The sequence below is a fragment of the Hoplias malabaricus genome, chromosome 2 (assembly GCF_029633855.1).
Source record: "Hoplias malabaricus isolate fHopMal1 chromosome 2, fHopMal1.hap1, whole genome shotgun sequence".
NCBI classification, from domain to species: domain Eukaryota; kingdom Metazoa; phylum Chordata; class Actinopteri; order Characiformes; family Erythrinidae; genus Hoplias; species Hoplias malabaricus.
This window is the reverse complement of record NC_089801.1, coordinates 81,097,642-81,113,304: the sequence shown is the minus strand read 5'-3', so window position 1 is coordinate 81,113,304 and position 15,663 is coordinate 81,097,642. Positions and strand designations below refer to the sequence as shown.

The following is a 15,663-nucleotide window of genomic DNA, read 5'->3' as shown; positions in this document are numbered from 1 at the left end:
TTCTACAACATATTTTGATATTTGATTTCTATATTTCCCCAGTAGGCGGCGCCAAATATTAACTAATGTATATATATATATATAAAATGTTAGGTTTTTTTCCTCCCTTCACCCCACATACCCTAGAGCTCAGAGGACCTCTGTCACTGCATTATTAACTCACTTGTACTCGACAGTTATATTGTGTCTGTGCTCTATCATACACTAAACAGTCCATTCTCTTAACACTAGCTGTGAGTGGTGTTCTCTGCACTAAAAAACTGTGTATTGGGACACAGCCCATGATTCCAGCAATAGAGCTGCCCAAAGTGGAGGACCCTTTACAACAGGTGTCCCCCAAACGCTTCTGTGTGACCCCTGGGTCAAAATGACGAGAGTACGCAAATGAAGAAGGCTGTAAATCAGGTATGGAATGTTTTTAGGATATTATATATTTTTTTTATATGTAAACATTTTAATGTGAATTTAACAAGATATACAGACATATGGCAACTTTTAAACGCCCAAACTTACCAAGTATTCCTTTATTTTGCAGAAGTACGTTCCCTCCACCCCACCACTTTGGGGACCTAAATTGAACAATAAACTCTTAACATGTTTCATTCTTCTTTAGAAAAGTGTAACATAATAATTTGCTCATTTTAAATGGTTTTTAAAAAAAGCCACACTGCCCCTTTAAATAGCTAATATTTCTAGATAGGCACCCTGGTTAGGGTGCGAGTGTGTTGATTGGAACGCGCCCCACCCTCGGGTCACATATCCCTGAGGACGAGTGCTAAATATGGCCATAACCTGAGGAAGCCTTCGGTGGGACAGACAGAGTCAAACCGGTCATGTTTACTGCGCGATTAGTCTCCGAACCCGGGGTTAAACACACGGGTAAACGGGATGGAGCCTCGGAGATTCAGCTCGGTCCAAGACCACATACACCCTCGTCAAACACACACATACACACTCCTTCAGTACAGTCTCCAGCTCCCTCCTTCCTCCCCAGAATGGAGGCCACAGAGCAGGTAAGACTTTAGTTTTCTGAAGCAGAAACGGAAAGACATGTCCACAGCACTGGCCTCATGTTACAGTGTTGTTTTGTTGAACAGGTGGTGTCTCCTGAGGGCCACGGTGTGAATTTTGCAGGTAGGTTCAACACCACTTTCTTCAGAGTTGGCTTCTCTTAAGTCCACTCCAGAGATTAAATGTATTTTTGTGTGGCATTTATTGTTCGGGACTCTCACAGAGAAGATTGGTGTGTTAGTGTGTGTTGTGCTGATGCGAGTGGATCAGACACAGCAGTGCTGCTGGAGTCTTAAACCCTCTGTCCACTCTGTGAGACACTGCTCCCTCAGTGGTCCACCTTGTAGATGTAAAGTCAGAGACAGTAGCTCATCTGTCGCTGCACAGTGTGTGTCGGTCGTCCTCAAGGCCGTCATCAGTGGACACAGGACGCTCTCAGCTGGGAAATTTTTGTTGGCATAGTCCAGCAGTGACACTGAGAGGGTTAAAGCTTCAGCAGCCACTGCTGTGTCTGACCCACTTACCCTAGCACAACAAATTAACAAGCACATATTTGTACTGAAATGTTTCTTTAAGAACATCAAGAAGCAGTGGACCCTGCAGCAGAGTCCTACCTGACCTTCATGAAGAATCACTGCTGCTACGATGCCATTCCCACCAGCTGCAAACTGGTAGTTTTCGACACCACTCTGCAGGTATGAGTCTTAGAGACTTTAATTAGTTTTTCTAGATTATTACATGGTCTCTGACATTTTTAGATGCATTATTTTGCTCATCTGCTTTGTAGTTACTGCAGCTTTAAGTAGTGTATTTATACAGCATCTGTTGACTGTGCAGTTAGCATTCTCCTCCAAAAGTGTTGAGCTGTCCACTGGCATTGTGTGTGTGAAGCTGCTGAAAAAGGAGCAGGGTGGAAATGGCAGTAGGTAATAATTAATGATGTCTGTCTGTCCATCTGTCTGTCTTTACATCCCTCCTACCAGGTAAAGAAAGCCTTCTTCGCGCTGGTGGCGAATGGTTTAAGGGCAGCACCGCTGTGGAACAGCAATCTCCAGAGATTTGTGGGTGAGATCAGAACTTTTCCCTGAGATCTTAAAGAAAATCCCACTCAGCTTCCCACAGTATCAACCCGTTCACTAACACTCAGGCCACTCTTTGTTTTGTTATTGCCAAATGATTCTGAATTTACTAATTTACTGTTTCCTTTTCCCTTTTCTCAGGGATGCTCACCATCACAGACTTTATCAACATCCTTCACTGCTACTACAAGTCCCCAATGGTCAGTAAATAGGTCAACAGTTATGGTGCTTTTCAACTGCATGGTACCTACTCTACTCAGCTCGACTCTCTTTTTGGTCCCTGGTTGGTTTTTCACTCTCACAGCTCCCCCCTAAAATGTATTCAGTGTTGTCTCAAAACCCCATCTCTAAGGGGAACAGTGGGCTTTGGAAACCACAACAATGGCGGCGGTAACGTTAAGCGGTGTTTACTCATGGTGTATCGGCGTGTTGTTGTTGTTTGGGACTGAACACAGCTCCGTCATCAGTTCAGACAGATCAGTAGAGTTTGTTCCTTCCTTGTTGCAGCGTCCAGCTCTCGCTGGATTCTTTCGTCGGCCACCGATCCAAGGAGCGTTCGAACCTCTTCAAAAGACCACGGCGTCATTTTACGAGCTGCCGTCGTGAGTCGGATAAAAACAAACGTGATCTCTGCTGCAGCTGGAGATTTTACAGATAGAGAGTTGGTGCTGGTCGTCTGCGTTGCGTGGCGTAGAGTGACGACTCTCTCTGGACGATCAGCGCTCTGCAAGGTTTACACGCCACGGTTTAGTCCCTACTCGACTCGCTCTGAACCACGAGAGAACAGCCAATAAACAAGAACCCGCTTCCAGAACCAGGACCTGATTCACCTGGTGGAAAAGCAAGAGTTGAGTAGAGACGTGTTGAGTAGGTACAATGCTGTGGAAAAGCAGCATAAGTGTTTCGCTTCTCAACACTGTTCCCTCATTCTGTTTTGTTCCCCTTTTAAAGGTTCAGATTTATGAGCTGGAGGAGCACAAGATCGATACATGGAGAGGTGATTCATTTCAAAGTAAATGAACTGCATGTTGTTGATCATCTGTGGTGATGTAATGTATGAAATAAACACTGCGTGAGTCTTCTCCAGTCCTGCAGAGAGTGAATGGGTTGGGTGGGATTCCTCTTTCATTTTTGGATTTGACTAAAAATGTCTCCCATATTCAAAAAGTAGTTCATCAACCAAGACGTTTAGTGTCTGAATCTTGCTTCTAGAGTTTGCTAAGGGTTAACAGTTGCTTATAAAGCATCTGATTTATTCACATGATATTAAATAAGTTAATAGTAAATGCTAATACAGTTTTGTAGTGTTGTTTGACAAAATGTGTATTCATCATGTTTTGTTCACTAACTACAATACCCAGGATGCATTGCTCAAATATCTTAGACATCCATCAGGAATCCTAGAGTGATGTAGAAGTCAGGACCCCCCAGAAAAGGCAGAAACAACAGCTTGAATGAGGGAGGCAAGATACAGTAGTGACTGTAATACTATGGAACCTGCATTGACCCGAAACAGTGACCACCTGCTGACAGGCAGGGTGTAATTCTCACCCTGAAAAATAGTTTTCATTGGGTACTCCCATCGTTTCTTTTTTTCATCGTACTCAATCTGTGCTGGACTCCAGCCCCCGGACCGGAGCTGATTAGGCCTTGTTTATTTACATAGCCTTCGCTTTGTTACCTCTGAATGTAGTCCTCTCCTTTATCCTTCACTCCTCTCCTGTCTGTCTCTACCTCTCTCCAGATGTTTACCTGAAGTATCAGGAAGGAAGCCTCATCAGCATCTCACCGGACGCAAGGTAACGACAGATCACCTTCCACAAAGAGACTTTTATGATGAATGTAAATTCAGCTTCACAAATCTGACTCACTCTTAATGGTGTTTTTCGTTTATGGTTGAGGTACACAACATATGTACATTATGTATAACATTCAGTGGAAGCAGCAGTCCTTCACAGGGCAACACACACACATTCACTCACACCTACGGACACTTTTGAGTCGCCAGTCCACCTACTAACGTGTGTTTTTGGACTGTGGGATGAAAAACCGGAGCACCCGGAGGAAACCCACGCAGACACAGGGAGAACACACCACACTCCTCACAGACAGTGACCCGGAGGAAACCCACACAGACACAGGGAGAACACACCACACTCCTCACAGACAGTGACCCGGAGGAAACCCACACAGACACAGGAAGAATACACCGCACTCCTCACAGACAGTGACCCGGAGGAAACCCACACAGACACAGGGAGAACACACCACACTCCTCACAGACAGTCACCCGGAGGAAACCCACGCAGACACGGGGAGTACACACCACACTCCTCACAGACAGTGACCCGGAGGAAACCCACACAGACACAGGGAGAACACACCACACTCCTCACAGACAGTCACCCGGAGGAAACCCACACAGACACAGGGAGAACACACCACACTCCTCACAGACAGTCACCCGGAGGAAACCCACACAGACACAGGGAGAACACACCACACTCCTCACAGACAGTCACCCGGAGGAAACCCACACAGACACAGGGAGAACACACCACACTCCTCACAGACAGTGACCCGGAGGAAACCCACACAGACACAGGGAGAACACACCACACTCCTCACAGACAGTCACCCGGAGGAAACCCAAACAGACACGGGGAGAACACACCAAACTCATCACAATCGAACCCCCAATCTCCAGGTCCCTGGAGCTGTGTGACTGCGACACTACCTGCTGCACCACCGTGCCGCCCATGTCGTCAAATATAAACAATTAAATACATTTCTTCTTCTCTGTCCTCAGTCTTTTTGATGCTGTCTACTCCTTACTGAAGCACAAGATCCACCGGCTGCCTGTCATTGACCCCCAGTCTGGAAACGTCCTCCACATTTTGACACACAAAAGAATCCTCAAGTTCCTCTACCTGTTTGTAAGTTTGACGTAGTTGTGCATTGACATGCCAGTTTATTAGAAACACCTGTCCGCATTCACAGACACCAAACAGTATTTGTACTTTTTAATGCTTTAAATACTTGGAGTAAACTTTATAGTGGTTCACTCTTCATGGACTTCTTGTTATGATCTGATACTGAGAGTCTCCAGTAGGGGGCGTTGCTTATCCTTGTATATTTACATACACCTTCATACTTCCCCTAATTCTCTGGGTACGTGTTCTGCACATCTGCAGGGAACTTCAATCCCGAAGCCTTGCTTCTTACAAAGAAAAATAAAGGAAGCAGGAGTGGGAACATTCAGGAACATCGCCACAGTCCAGCAGACGGCCACTGTGTACGACGCTCTGTCCATTTTTGTGGAGAGACGGGTTTCTGCTCTGCCAGTGGTTGATGAAGAAAGTAAGTTTAAAAAAGTTTACACGCTTCAGAGACTTCAGAGTCAGAGACCAGTGATTGTCTCCAGTGATGATTCTTTACTTCAGGAAACAGCTGTTACACTGACACCTAGTGGCTCGTAATTAACCAACATGACATGGGAAAGGCACTCTCTGGATAATAAAATTGCTTCAAAATTATACCAAGTGGCACATCATCTTATATATACCCATACACACACATTTATATATATAGTAATTATTATTAATATTATTTAATGTTTATTGGCACAGTAGCTTCACTCATGGAAAATGAGTAAGAAAGAAAGTAATCAGACAGACATCTGTTGTTTTTTGCCAATTCATTGCATCAACACAGCACATATACAGATATATTTTCATGGTGTCTGTTATTTCATGTCATCATAACTGCCTCTAGCTGCTGCAACACTTGGAAAACGTTCTCCAGAGTATTAGTCTCACAGAGAAAGGGCCCTGTTGATGCTGAGATCATTTGTGTTTGTGATTTTCAGGAAAGGTGGTTGCACTTTACTCAAGGTTTGACGTGATTGTAAGTAAAACATAGTGCTTGTTTTTACAGACATTTACCAGTGCATTCACCAGCATGATGTGGGCAAATATCATCATATTACAGTTACAATGCATATAATTGGTATTGCCGTATGGAATGAAAAATGGTGGAGGTATTATCCACATTAATAACAGGACAGTCACTGATAGGGCTGCATGACTCTGACCTGAGATCTGCTTAGATTTCTGGATGCATGAATTCCCATTTCATGGACAGATCTTGTGGAATGTCTGCAATTGTCTGGTGTGTTTTCATAAAGCGGCAAAACATCTGTGATTGTTTTAGCGCTTTGTACATCAGCACTCACTGCAGAGCATTCTTCTCTTTTTTTAATGATTGTTTAACTTACTTTTTACTTTCCCCACACAAAAATAATGACCCAAAAACCTGAAAGTCAAAGTAAGAAATGTAGCATACTCACAACTGCAGACAGAGGTCAAACAATACGATGCAACTCTATGAACAAAACAGTGAACTTTAATATTCAAACAGATGAGTTGATAACTAGATACAGGTGAAGCAAATATACTGTTCTGGGGAGAGTGACTTCTGGTGGCTTGGAGGATTAGCTCAGGCTGAAGACATCGACTTCTGTTGGCTTGGGGGAGAACTGATTATCAGTAACCCACTCACATTTAGCAAACTGAAGATTCTCCACAAGAGGGCGCAGTTAGATCACAGATAACTTAGGGTGCTGTATGAGTATGTTTTGAATTTGTAGATGTTTTGTTCAATATTTCAGATAGGTTGTGATTAGAATCTTTTTTTTAACTATACTGTAGTATTCATTTTATTATGCTATTAGCAAGTTGCATTTAGAATAACTTTCAATGGGAAATGTTTCATTCTCATTATCAACAGTATCCTCAGTGGTTTTTGACTCGGCCACTGTTTGTTTAGAGGTTTGTAATGTCTACAATGTCTTTAATTTCCATTCTCCACTTCCTAGTGGAGGTATTTGAAGATATTTTAACATTTGTTTATGGCCAGAGTGGTTTTATCTTTCTGAATTCTAGGGGACAGTATGTGGTTCAAGGTTTTATCGTAATGAAGTCTGCTGTTTGTGCAGAACCTGGCGGCACAGAAAACCTACAACAACCTGAGCATGACGATGCAGGAGGCCGTGAGGAGACGCCGCTGTTTCGTCGAAGGAGTTATTAAGTGTTACCCGGATGAGACTTTAGAGACTATTATTGACCGTATTGTAGAGGCGGAGGTAAGTGAGACTCTTCTCGGCTTTGTTTTCTGTTTCAACTGGAGATAAAGACGAAGCAATCTCTGTTATGGCATTGATATATTGTATTTAGAAAGTATACAATTGCAGATAGTGGCTCATCTGTTGATGCGAAGTGTATCTGCCCCTTCTTTTCCTCATTCTCTAAACAATTTACCACATCGAGAGTGGTCCATCACCCAAAAATATGGAGGCCCACTGATGAAAGGCCATAGAATAAATAAGACAAAGAGTGCATACTCTGTCATTGCTTCAGAGAGGGTCTTTGTTTGATGCCTATCTTCTCCCTCAGGTCCACAGGCTGGTTCTGGTGGACCGGGATAATGTGGTGCGAGGAATCATCTCTCTATCGGACCTCCTGCAGGCTGTAGTTCTTTCTCCAGCAGGTATAGACGCTCTGCTTTCCTAGCCCAACAGGGACAGACCCCGTGTTCACTTCATACAGTCACTTATCATCACACACACAGGTAGGCTGGAACATACTAGGGCTACACTATTTTTTTCATCTGTATTGTGACTATAATAATTGAGCTCTTCTGTCTCTCACTCTGCTGAAACATTTGTGGTAGGGACCTGTTTAGAACAGTGTTTATTTACCGCATGAAATTTTACCTTTGAAGGGGCTCCCATGGGCTGTAGTGGTCGAATTGTTGGCCCTATTAGCCACTTCTCCCCTTATCACTGCCAGTAGTACTAGCCAGCACAGGTGTCCATCAGCAGATGTGACAGATCTGGGCAGTTTACATCCTCTGAATGTATGAATCTGAAAATTGTGTTGTTGTTTTTCTGAAGGGTCTGAAATATTACCAGTTTTTGTCTTTATGTCTTTGTTATTCAATGCCATTTGTGCCACCTAGAGGGAGCTGCATTACTGCACAGTCAGTGCCCCAGAGTGGAAATGTATACCCCTCTAGCCCAGAATAAGCTTTGAACATGTTGACCTCAGACTCCAGCACACATACACCACACTGTCCCACTCAGGAATGAGAGGAGTTAATACAAGTGAGAGGGTCTGGATCCTCTTGGGGATGTGGGGTATGTTCTTTGTGGATGTCATGTTCTGTATCTCATGTTTCTCTCCTCCTCAGGTGCTGCAGCAGACCCCACAGAGAACTTAAATCACGGTGATCCCACTCCAGAATGAAGAAGAATGTAATGGATTTGTCTAGTCTTGATTACTGTATATAATATTTTGTAAGTTTGTACAGAGCTTCACTGCTGGTGTGCTGGGATGCTATTTTTTTGTGAATAAATTATGAATAAATTAAATAACAGATGTGGTGGTTGAAGTGAAAACACACTAATACAAATATTACCAACAACTCTGAGAGATATAATAATGAGTATAAGACTGATATTAAATGATTAAATGATAAAAATGTTGACACTGTGCTGATTTAAATTATTTATTAATTTTATTTATAAAGAATAACAAAAATAACCTAATGAAGGTAAACAATGTAAATTGGTCTGTGAATGGAAAAGTGCTAAAATGTGGTATTTTGTCTAAAACTCTGTTTAATCACCAATGGTCCGCCCAGAAAACGCTGTGTAAAACACTAGTGGACCTCCAACTATGTGCTCAGTGGGTGAACAGTGGTCCGCTGTCTCCTTGCTGTCAGGGCACACACACACACACACACACACACATTCACTCACACTTACGACACTCTTGCACCCAATGATTCCCTGAAGGTTGTGGACCAACTGAACAGGGTGAAGCAGTTACAGAAAATGAATGAATTAATGAATGAGTAAATAATGCACTCAAAAATGTTTAACGGAATTTAAATTCTATTGAATTTTTTAAAAACTTGTACATTTATTTTTAAGCTAAAAACATTTTTTTTAATTTAAGTAAAATAAATAAATAAAAAGATCTACCTTACCTTGTGATATTACGAAGCTGGGTGAATAGAACTGTCCCCTGAGATATAAATTGCCCACCATCCGACAGCCTTGTTCCTTCTGGTGTAGGACTGGGTTTCCTCATAAAGACAGAGCTGAACTACAGAAGATTCCTGTGAAAGATTCAGAATCAGATAACTGCTCTCTGATTTCTAATGGGTGTTATTACTGCTTCATGTGTTTGTCCTGGATTTCAATTTGAGAATTGAGTTTTCAGTGATGGGAGTGGGACCTGAGTGGAATGGGTTTTGACTTGTTTCTGTATTTCTGGTTAAATGCCATTCAGGAAAAAAAAGATCAAGTCTGATAACCCTTCAGTCTGAACTTCAGGGACCTGAGGTTGTGGGTCCAAGTCCAGCTCCGAGTTGGTGGGTTTACGTTGGTAGGTGGATCGAAGACTCAAAAGTGTTTGTAGGTGTATGTTTGTGTGTGTGTGTGTGTCACCCCATGAAGGACTGGCGCCCCCTCCAGGGTGTGTTCTTTCATTAAATTATGAATTGCAGTTTGAATTGCACTACACAAAAACACTTTAAAACTTATTTGTACACCCAATATTTGTTCATTTATTCATTCATTCATCCACTTTACGTGTTTTTACATGGAAATCAAGCTAAGTAATATAACTAGCCTATGTTTTGTGTAGTCAACACAAAACGACTACTCATTACGTTAGAAGTCATTGTGTTTTGGCTTTTTTTCTTAGAAAGGGCTTTGTGTTTTAAGAAAATCGTAATATCAGTGTCCAAAGGCAAACTTTCTAAAGGGTTAGGATCTCCCTGGTGAGACTGAATTAATTAGAGTCCACCCCTGGAAAACTCCACCAGTGTGAACTTGTGGATCTGATGGACAGGTGAAATCTGTGCTAATCAGTAATAAACTTGTCTTTCAGGGAGGATGTTTCTCTCTGTGACTCTGCTGATTCTCTCTGGCTTTGTGAAAGCTGCCTCAGTTATATGAGATGTCTTAGCATGTGATCACTTAGCAAACTATTAAATTTCTGTCCCCCTGCCACATTCGCCAAATTAAAAAAAACTCCACAAATCAGCCAAACAATCATGTACAGATTCAGTTTTATCCAATTCTCACTATTCCCTCAATAGTTGAAAAAAATATGTACAAATTGTTAAATATTAAAAAACTGTGAACACACACAGTCTGGATTAACATAAATGATTCACTGACTTCAATGGAACCTGACTGGAATGTGGTTGACGCGTAAATGCAGACACTCTTTCTTTTCACTTTTACAGATTACAGGGTATTAATCTCACTGAACAGTCAGTCACTTTGTGTAAAGCTCTGCAATCAGAAAACTCCTCTCTGAAGGAACTGGATCTAAGTTACACTTACCTCCAGGATTCAAGACTGAAGGAGCTCTCAGAGGGACTGGAGACACTCAGGTCAGTGTCACTGATAATCTAGTTTTTGATCTTTTAGAATTTTATACAACTGGAATAAAACATATTTTTGTTATATTTCCCATTTATTGTATTTTTGTGCTTTTAAAGACTTACAGTGTGTGAACTCAGTAAAGAGTCCTATGACATGGTGCAGTTAGTTCTACAGTCAGAAAACTCCTCCCTGAAAGAACTTGACATCAGCTACAATGACTTGCAGGATTCAGGAGTGGAGACACTTTGTGCTGGACTGATGAGTTCACACTGTAAATTGGAGACACTCAAGTCAGTATCTATGTGTCCTAATTTAGTTTTTTCCACTAATAAAATGTATTTAATAAAAATCCCTTGTCCCTATATTGGAAAGTGTTATATATGTGACATTCAAAAGAACTCAAGCGCACCTACACTTGTTTCCATTTTAGTAATGTCCACCTACCTTATAGAGCAACTCAACTTATAATCAGACTTTAACTTGCTGTATTCCTCCAAGTGAATAATCAGTTTCTGACATGAGAACCAGCTTAGACCAGATATACAGCAGTGATCTGAAAATGGTTTCAGAAAAAGAATGTTTCCCTTTTATCCATGCTGTTATAGAAACTAGAAAACACATCTGTTAATGTTAGGTTTCTGTATGCTAGTCTAGGTACTGAAAATATGGAAGCATTTCAGAAGCAATATTAAAATGAAAATGTAGTATGCAAAATGTCAGTGTAATACTACGATTGAATTAAAATTTCCCACTCATACATTCAAGTTTGTGTTTAAAATTCAATAATTCAGTTTGCATTTGCAATTTCATATCCTTATGTTTATTTAATTTACAATGAGATTTGCATGCTTTATGCGTATCTTTGTTTAAATAAAAATGAAGTTCCCTATTTGAATTAACATTATTTTATGTGATCCTGCAACAACATCTGCTGTCTAAATGATAATTTAAGTATTTCCTAATATGCATTTGCACTCAAGTGACAATGCCTTTGAAATGTAATTTTCAAATTCAAAACCAAGGTAGAAACATGACAAAATTCAAATGGGAAACATCTCCTCTCCACTTTTCATTTACGTTTTCAGCCCCAATTGGTCCATTTTATGGAAAATTGTGAAAATGCAAACCAAGCAGATTGCATTTTTAATTTTCACAGCCTTCCATCTCAGTCAATCATTGCAGGACCAATGCCACAATTTTATTTAATATTTTTACACAATTGTTGCATGCTCCCAGGAAAAATGTTAACCCAATCGAGGAATTACATTTTCACCGCAGTCTAAATAAAATATCAACAGACATTTATGAAACTGCAAAATTGAAATAGAAATAATTTTATTTGAATTTTTGGGGCAGCAGTTTGGTGCAGCAGGTAGTGTCGCAGTCACACAGCTCCAGGGACCTGGACGTTGTGGGTTCGAGTCCCGCTCTGGGTGACTGTCTGTGAGGAGTGTGGTGTGTTCTCCCTGTGTCTGCGTGGGTTTCCTCCGGGTGCTCCGGTTTCCTCCCACGCTCCAAAAACACATGTTGGTAGGTGGATTGATGACCCAAAAGTGTCCATAGGTGTGAGTATATGTCACCCTGTGAAAGACAGGATGTGTTTCTGTCTTGTGCCCAGTGATTCCAGGTAGCCTCTAGACCCACCGTGACCCTAAACTGGAAAGTGTTATATATGTGACACTCATAGGCCAGTTTTGCCTATCTGTTTATGTCCTTTCAGAATTTTAACTCAAAATGTATAGAAAATAGTGATATTTAAATATTTTTAAATGATGTATTGCTAATTTGTTTACATTATTTACATATTTGTAAATAGGTATACTCTCTCCTTACAGACTAGCTGCGTGTAGCCTTGGGGAAAAGATATGTGAAAAGCTAATTTCAGTTTTACTGGAGAACTCCTCCCTGAAAGAACTGGACCTCAGTAACAATGACCTGCAGGATTCAGGAGTGGTGAAGCTCTGTGAAGGACTGAAGAGTGAACACTGTAAACTGGAGACACTCAGGTGAGATTTCTGCAAATTATTTTAAACAGTGGTAAAATGTTAATGCTTCTGTGTATCACAGAATGTCTATTTCTGGTTAAAAATGTATACATTTAATTTAAATATTTAAAATGAATGGACTAAAATATTATTTTTTCTCTGTCCTTAAAGACTCCAGATTTTCAGATGTTTTTTAAAGGAGAGTTACATTCATATTTCCACCTATGAGAAAGGACAGTTTAAGGCACTTAGGAGGACTGGCACTCGTTATGGGGCATCAGTCTGAATGCAAGAGTCTAGAGACAGAAAATAGATTGAAAACAGACTTTAACAAGTTGTCACAGCACACAATAAATGAATTAACAACACATTAGCAGAAATAGACAATGTGTATTGTGTTTAACCACTGCCAGTAATAATTCACAACCTAATTACTCCTGGAAATTTAGGGAGTTAGCTACAAAGGCTCACAATGCAACTCTAGGAAGCTTAGCTGGCTAACAATACACACAGAGTTCTTGTACTTAATTCAACTTAACACCTAATGTGACATAACATTCTCCGGACCATATCAACCCCCACACTGTCAAACAAAACAACCCAGTCAGTAATTGTGGTGTGCCAAAGTCAATAAACAGAGGGTAAAATGAGGTGATCTAATTTTTGCTTATTGTATGTAAAGTGCACAGAGCATCTCCAATCACAGTTCTGGACCCACATTTATGTGAGAGCACAAAGAAGAGGTTAAACAGAACAAAACCAACAGAGAAATACGAGCATTGAGTAAAAATGGGGAAAACAATAATGGAGAAGAAATAGAACCAAGCAAAAACATGATCTGTGGATCGTTTTATTTAGATTATTTAGATATTTTGTTATTTATATTACAGGCGCTAATACCTAACACTCTAAACATGGCTGTTTAAAAAGGGGTAGAATGTGGCTGTGCTGTTTGATCCTTGTGGTATTATGACCAAGTGACATTACAGATGTTTCATTAAGATCCTTAGCGACCCATATTTTATATATTTTAATAATTCGTATTTTGTGTATGTTTCTACATATTACATCCAGTTTGACAGCGATTGTTTGTTTTTCCAGTTTATTGTATTTCTTAAACCACCAGTTGACAATTCATTCATTCCTTGGATGGGGTGCTAGTCCTTCACAGGCCAGTGATGATACCATTTTATTTTATCCCGGTTGAAATCCATGCAGACACAGAGAGAACACACCAACACACCAAAAATTCTTGGTTTATATTTCTGAATAATCAGTATTTTATTATTATATATATGTTCTTTCACTCCCATCATACAGCCTAAATGTTGAGTGTGATATGGCTGTGATGTGGTGCACATTTCATCCCCAACCTAAGCCCACAGCAAAGACATTATTTTAGAGATAATATGGAAAGGACTTACCTTAACACAAGAATGGCACAAGGACCATTCTTATCCCAGTTGGAAGGATCCACTAGCAAAGGGATAGGGGGGGTCGTTCCATTCATGAGTACCTGTGGGAAAAGAAATATTAGAAAATGGTTGGGGAATGTATGTGTATAGCACATGAATGTTTAAAAATACTTACCAACAAAAGTTTTAAATGTTGTTCTTTCCCCCGTGTGAAAACAGTGTTGCCTGGGGCGGGGTTTAATGTTTAAGTACCCCGGGTAATTAATGAGAGTGGGCCCTTACTAACGCTGCCCTTCACTAGCAAAAATAATTTAATAAAGCACAGATGACTAAAATTGCAGTGAATAAGAATCACTTTTGAATATGCAGATTGAGATTCTGAGATTAGAAAACAGCTCAAGTGGGATTTAAGAGTTTACAGTGTGTTTCTTTTTCTAGGGTCGACCATGCAGGGAAGAACCATATTGATAAGGGTCCAAAGAAATGTAATAATAATAATAATAATAAATTTTATTTGAAAGCGCCTTTCAAGTGACCCAAGGACACTGTACAATAGATAATAAAAATAAAGAATATAAAAAAAAAAAAATAAAATAAAATAAAAATTAAAATAAAAATAAAAATGAAAATAAAAAAAGTTAAAAAAAAAAGAAGAAAGTCAATAAAAGGTAAATGCACATACAAACATAAAATGACCATAGAGACATATACATAGTATCATCCATATGCTAGTTTAAAAAGATGAGTTTTTAGTCTGATTTTAAAAACATCTACAGATGAACAAGCTCGCAGTTCATCGGGAAGACTATTCCACAGCTTTGGACCCGCAACACAAAATGCTCTATTTCCAGAGGTGCTTAGCTTAAAATGTGGGACCTCAAGCAAATGGAGGCTTGAGGACCGAAGAGTACGCACTGGAGAGTATGGTTTCAGTAGACTACTTAGGTAAGAAGGGGCAAGGTCGTGCAAGGATTTAAACACCAACACAAGCAATTTGTACTGTATTCGATACTTCACTGGAAGCCAATGAAGACGACTTAGGACTGTAGTAATATGCTCCCAAGATCTTGTATGGGTCAGCACCCTAGCAGCAGAGTTCTGGACATACTGCAACCTACTCAAAGCTCGAGCAGGGAGGCCACACAACAGAGCATTGCAGTAGTCGAGTCTGGAAGTGACAAATGCATGGACAATGGTCTCGGCAGCAGTGAGAGAGAGAAAAGGGCGAATCCTAGAGATATTTTTAAGATGGTAAAAGGCTGTCCTACATGTGTTGTTAATATGTGAGTCAAACGATAATGTAGAATCAAACATTACTCCAAGATTTCTCACTAGTGTTGAAGTAGAGACAACAAAACCAGGGATACAAACAGTAGTGTCACTAAGCCTCCTGACTGTTGCAGGAGAAGCAATTATGATGGCTTCAGATTTTTTATTATTTAAGCTCAGGAAGTTCTCGATCATCCAAGCCCTCACATCAGTTAAGCATTCCAGCAAGGCACTAGGTGGCAAGCTGTGGGAAGGTTTTGTACAAATGTATATCTGGACATCATCAGCAAAACAGTGAAACTGCAGCCCATGATGTCTAATGATGTCACCAAGAGGAAGGATGTACAAAATAAAAAGCAGGGGCCCAAGAACAGAGCCCTGGGGGACACCATGTGACAAGGAGCATGTGTCAGATCGAAAACTTCCCATTGAAACAAACTGCT

The 15,663-nt window shown here is 40.5% G+C and overlaps 1 protein-coding gene across 5 annotated transcripts; it reads left to right on the top strand.

Annotated features, from left to right (window-relative positions):
- Positions 1 to 720: 720 nt before the first annotated feature.
- On the top strand, positions 721 to 8,526 carry prkag3a (protein kinase, AMP-activated, gamma 3a non-catalytic subunit). Of its 5 annotated transcripts, none has more exons than XR_010800440.1 (13): positions 721 to 1,013; positions 1,098 to 1,134; positions 1,588 to 1,706; positions 1,995 to 2,076; positions 2,232 to 2,290; positions 3,042 to 3,102; positions 3,835 to 3,889; positions 4,900 to 5,026; positions 5,285 to 5,450; positions 5,959 to 5,996; positions 7,087 to 7,233; positions 7,544 to 7,717; positions 8,337 to 8,524. XR_010800440.1 is itself a non-coding variant. In XM_066661749.1 (13 exons), the coding sequence occupies exons 1-13, from the start codon at positions 834 to 836 to the stop codon at positions 8,393 to 8,395; spliced, it is 1,221 nt and encodes a 406-aa protein (XP_066517846.1). In that variant the 5' UTR covers positions 721 to 833; the 3' UTR covers positions 8,396 to 8,526. The 5 variants fall into 5 exon arrangements, 2 of the variants coding, with proteins under 2 accessions (XP_066517846.1, XP_066517847.1); XR_010800439.1 differs by having other exon boundaries at positions 7,544 to 7,718; positions 8,340 to 8,521; XR_010800441.1 differs by having other exon boundaries at positions 3,042 to 3,087; positions 7,544 to 7,718; positions 8,340 to 8,512.
- The last annotated feature ends 7,137 nt before the right edge of the window (positions 8,527 to 15,663 follow it).

Excerpts from the sequence above, each read along its gene's own strand:
- prkag3a (XM_066661749.1), top strand. The coding sequence starts at position 834 with ATGTTTACTGCGCGATTAGTCTCCGAACCCGGGGTTAAACACACGGGT. Across the intron at positions 3,103-3,834 it reads GAGAGGTGATTCATTTCAAA|ATGTTTACCTGAAGTATCAG; the intron begins GTAAATGAACTG and ends ACCTCTCTCCAG. Across the intron at positions 7,638-8,339 it reads TGTAGTTCTTTCTCCAGCAG|GTGCTGCAGCAGACCCCACA; the intron begins GTATAGACGCTC and ends TCTCCTCCTCAG.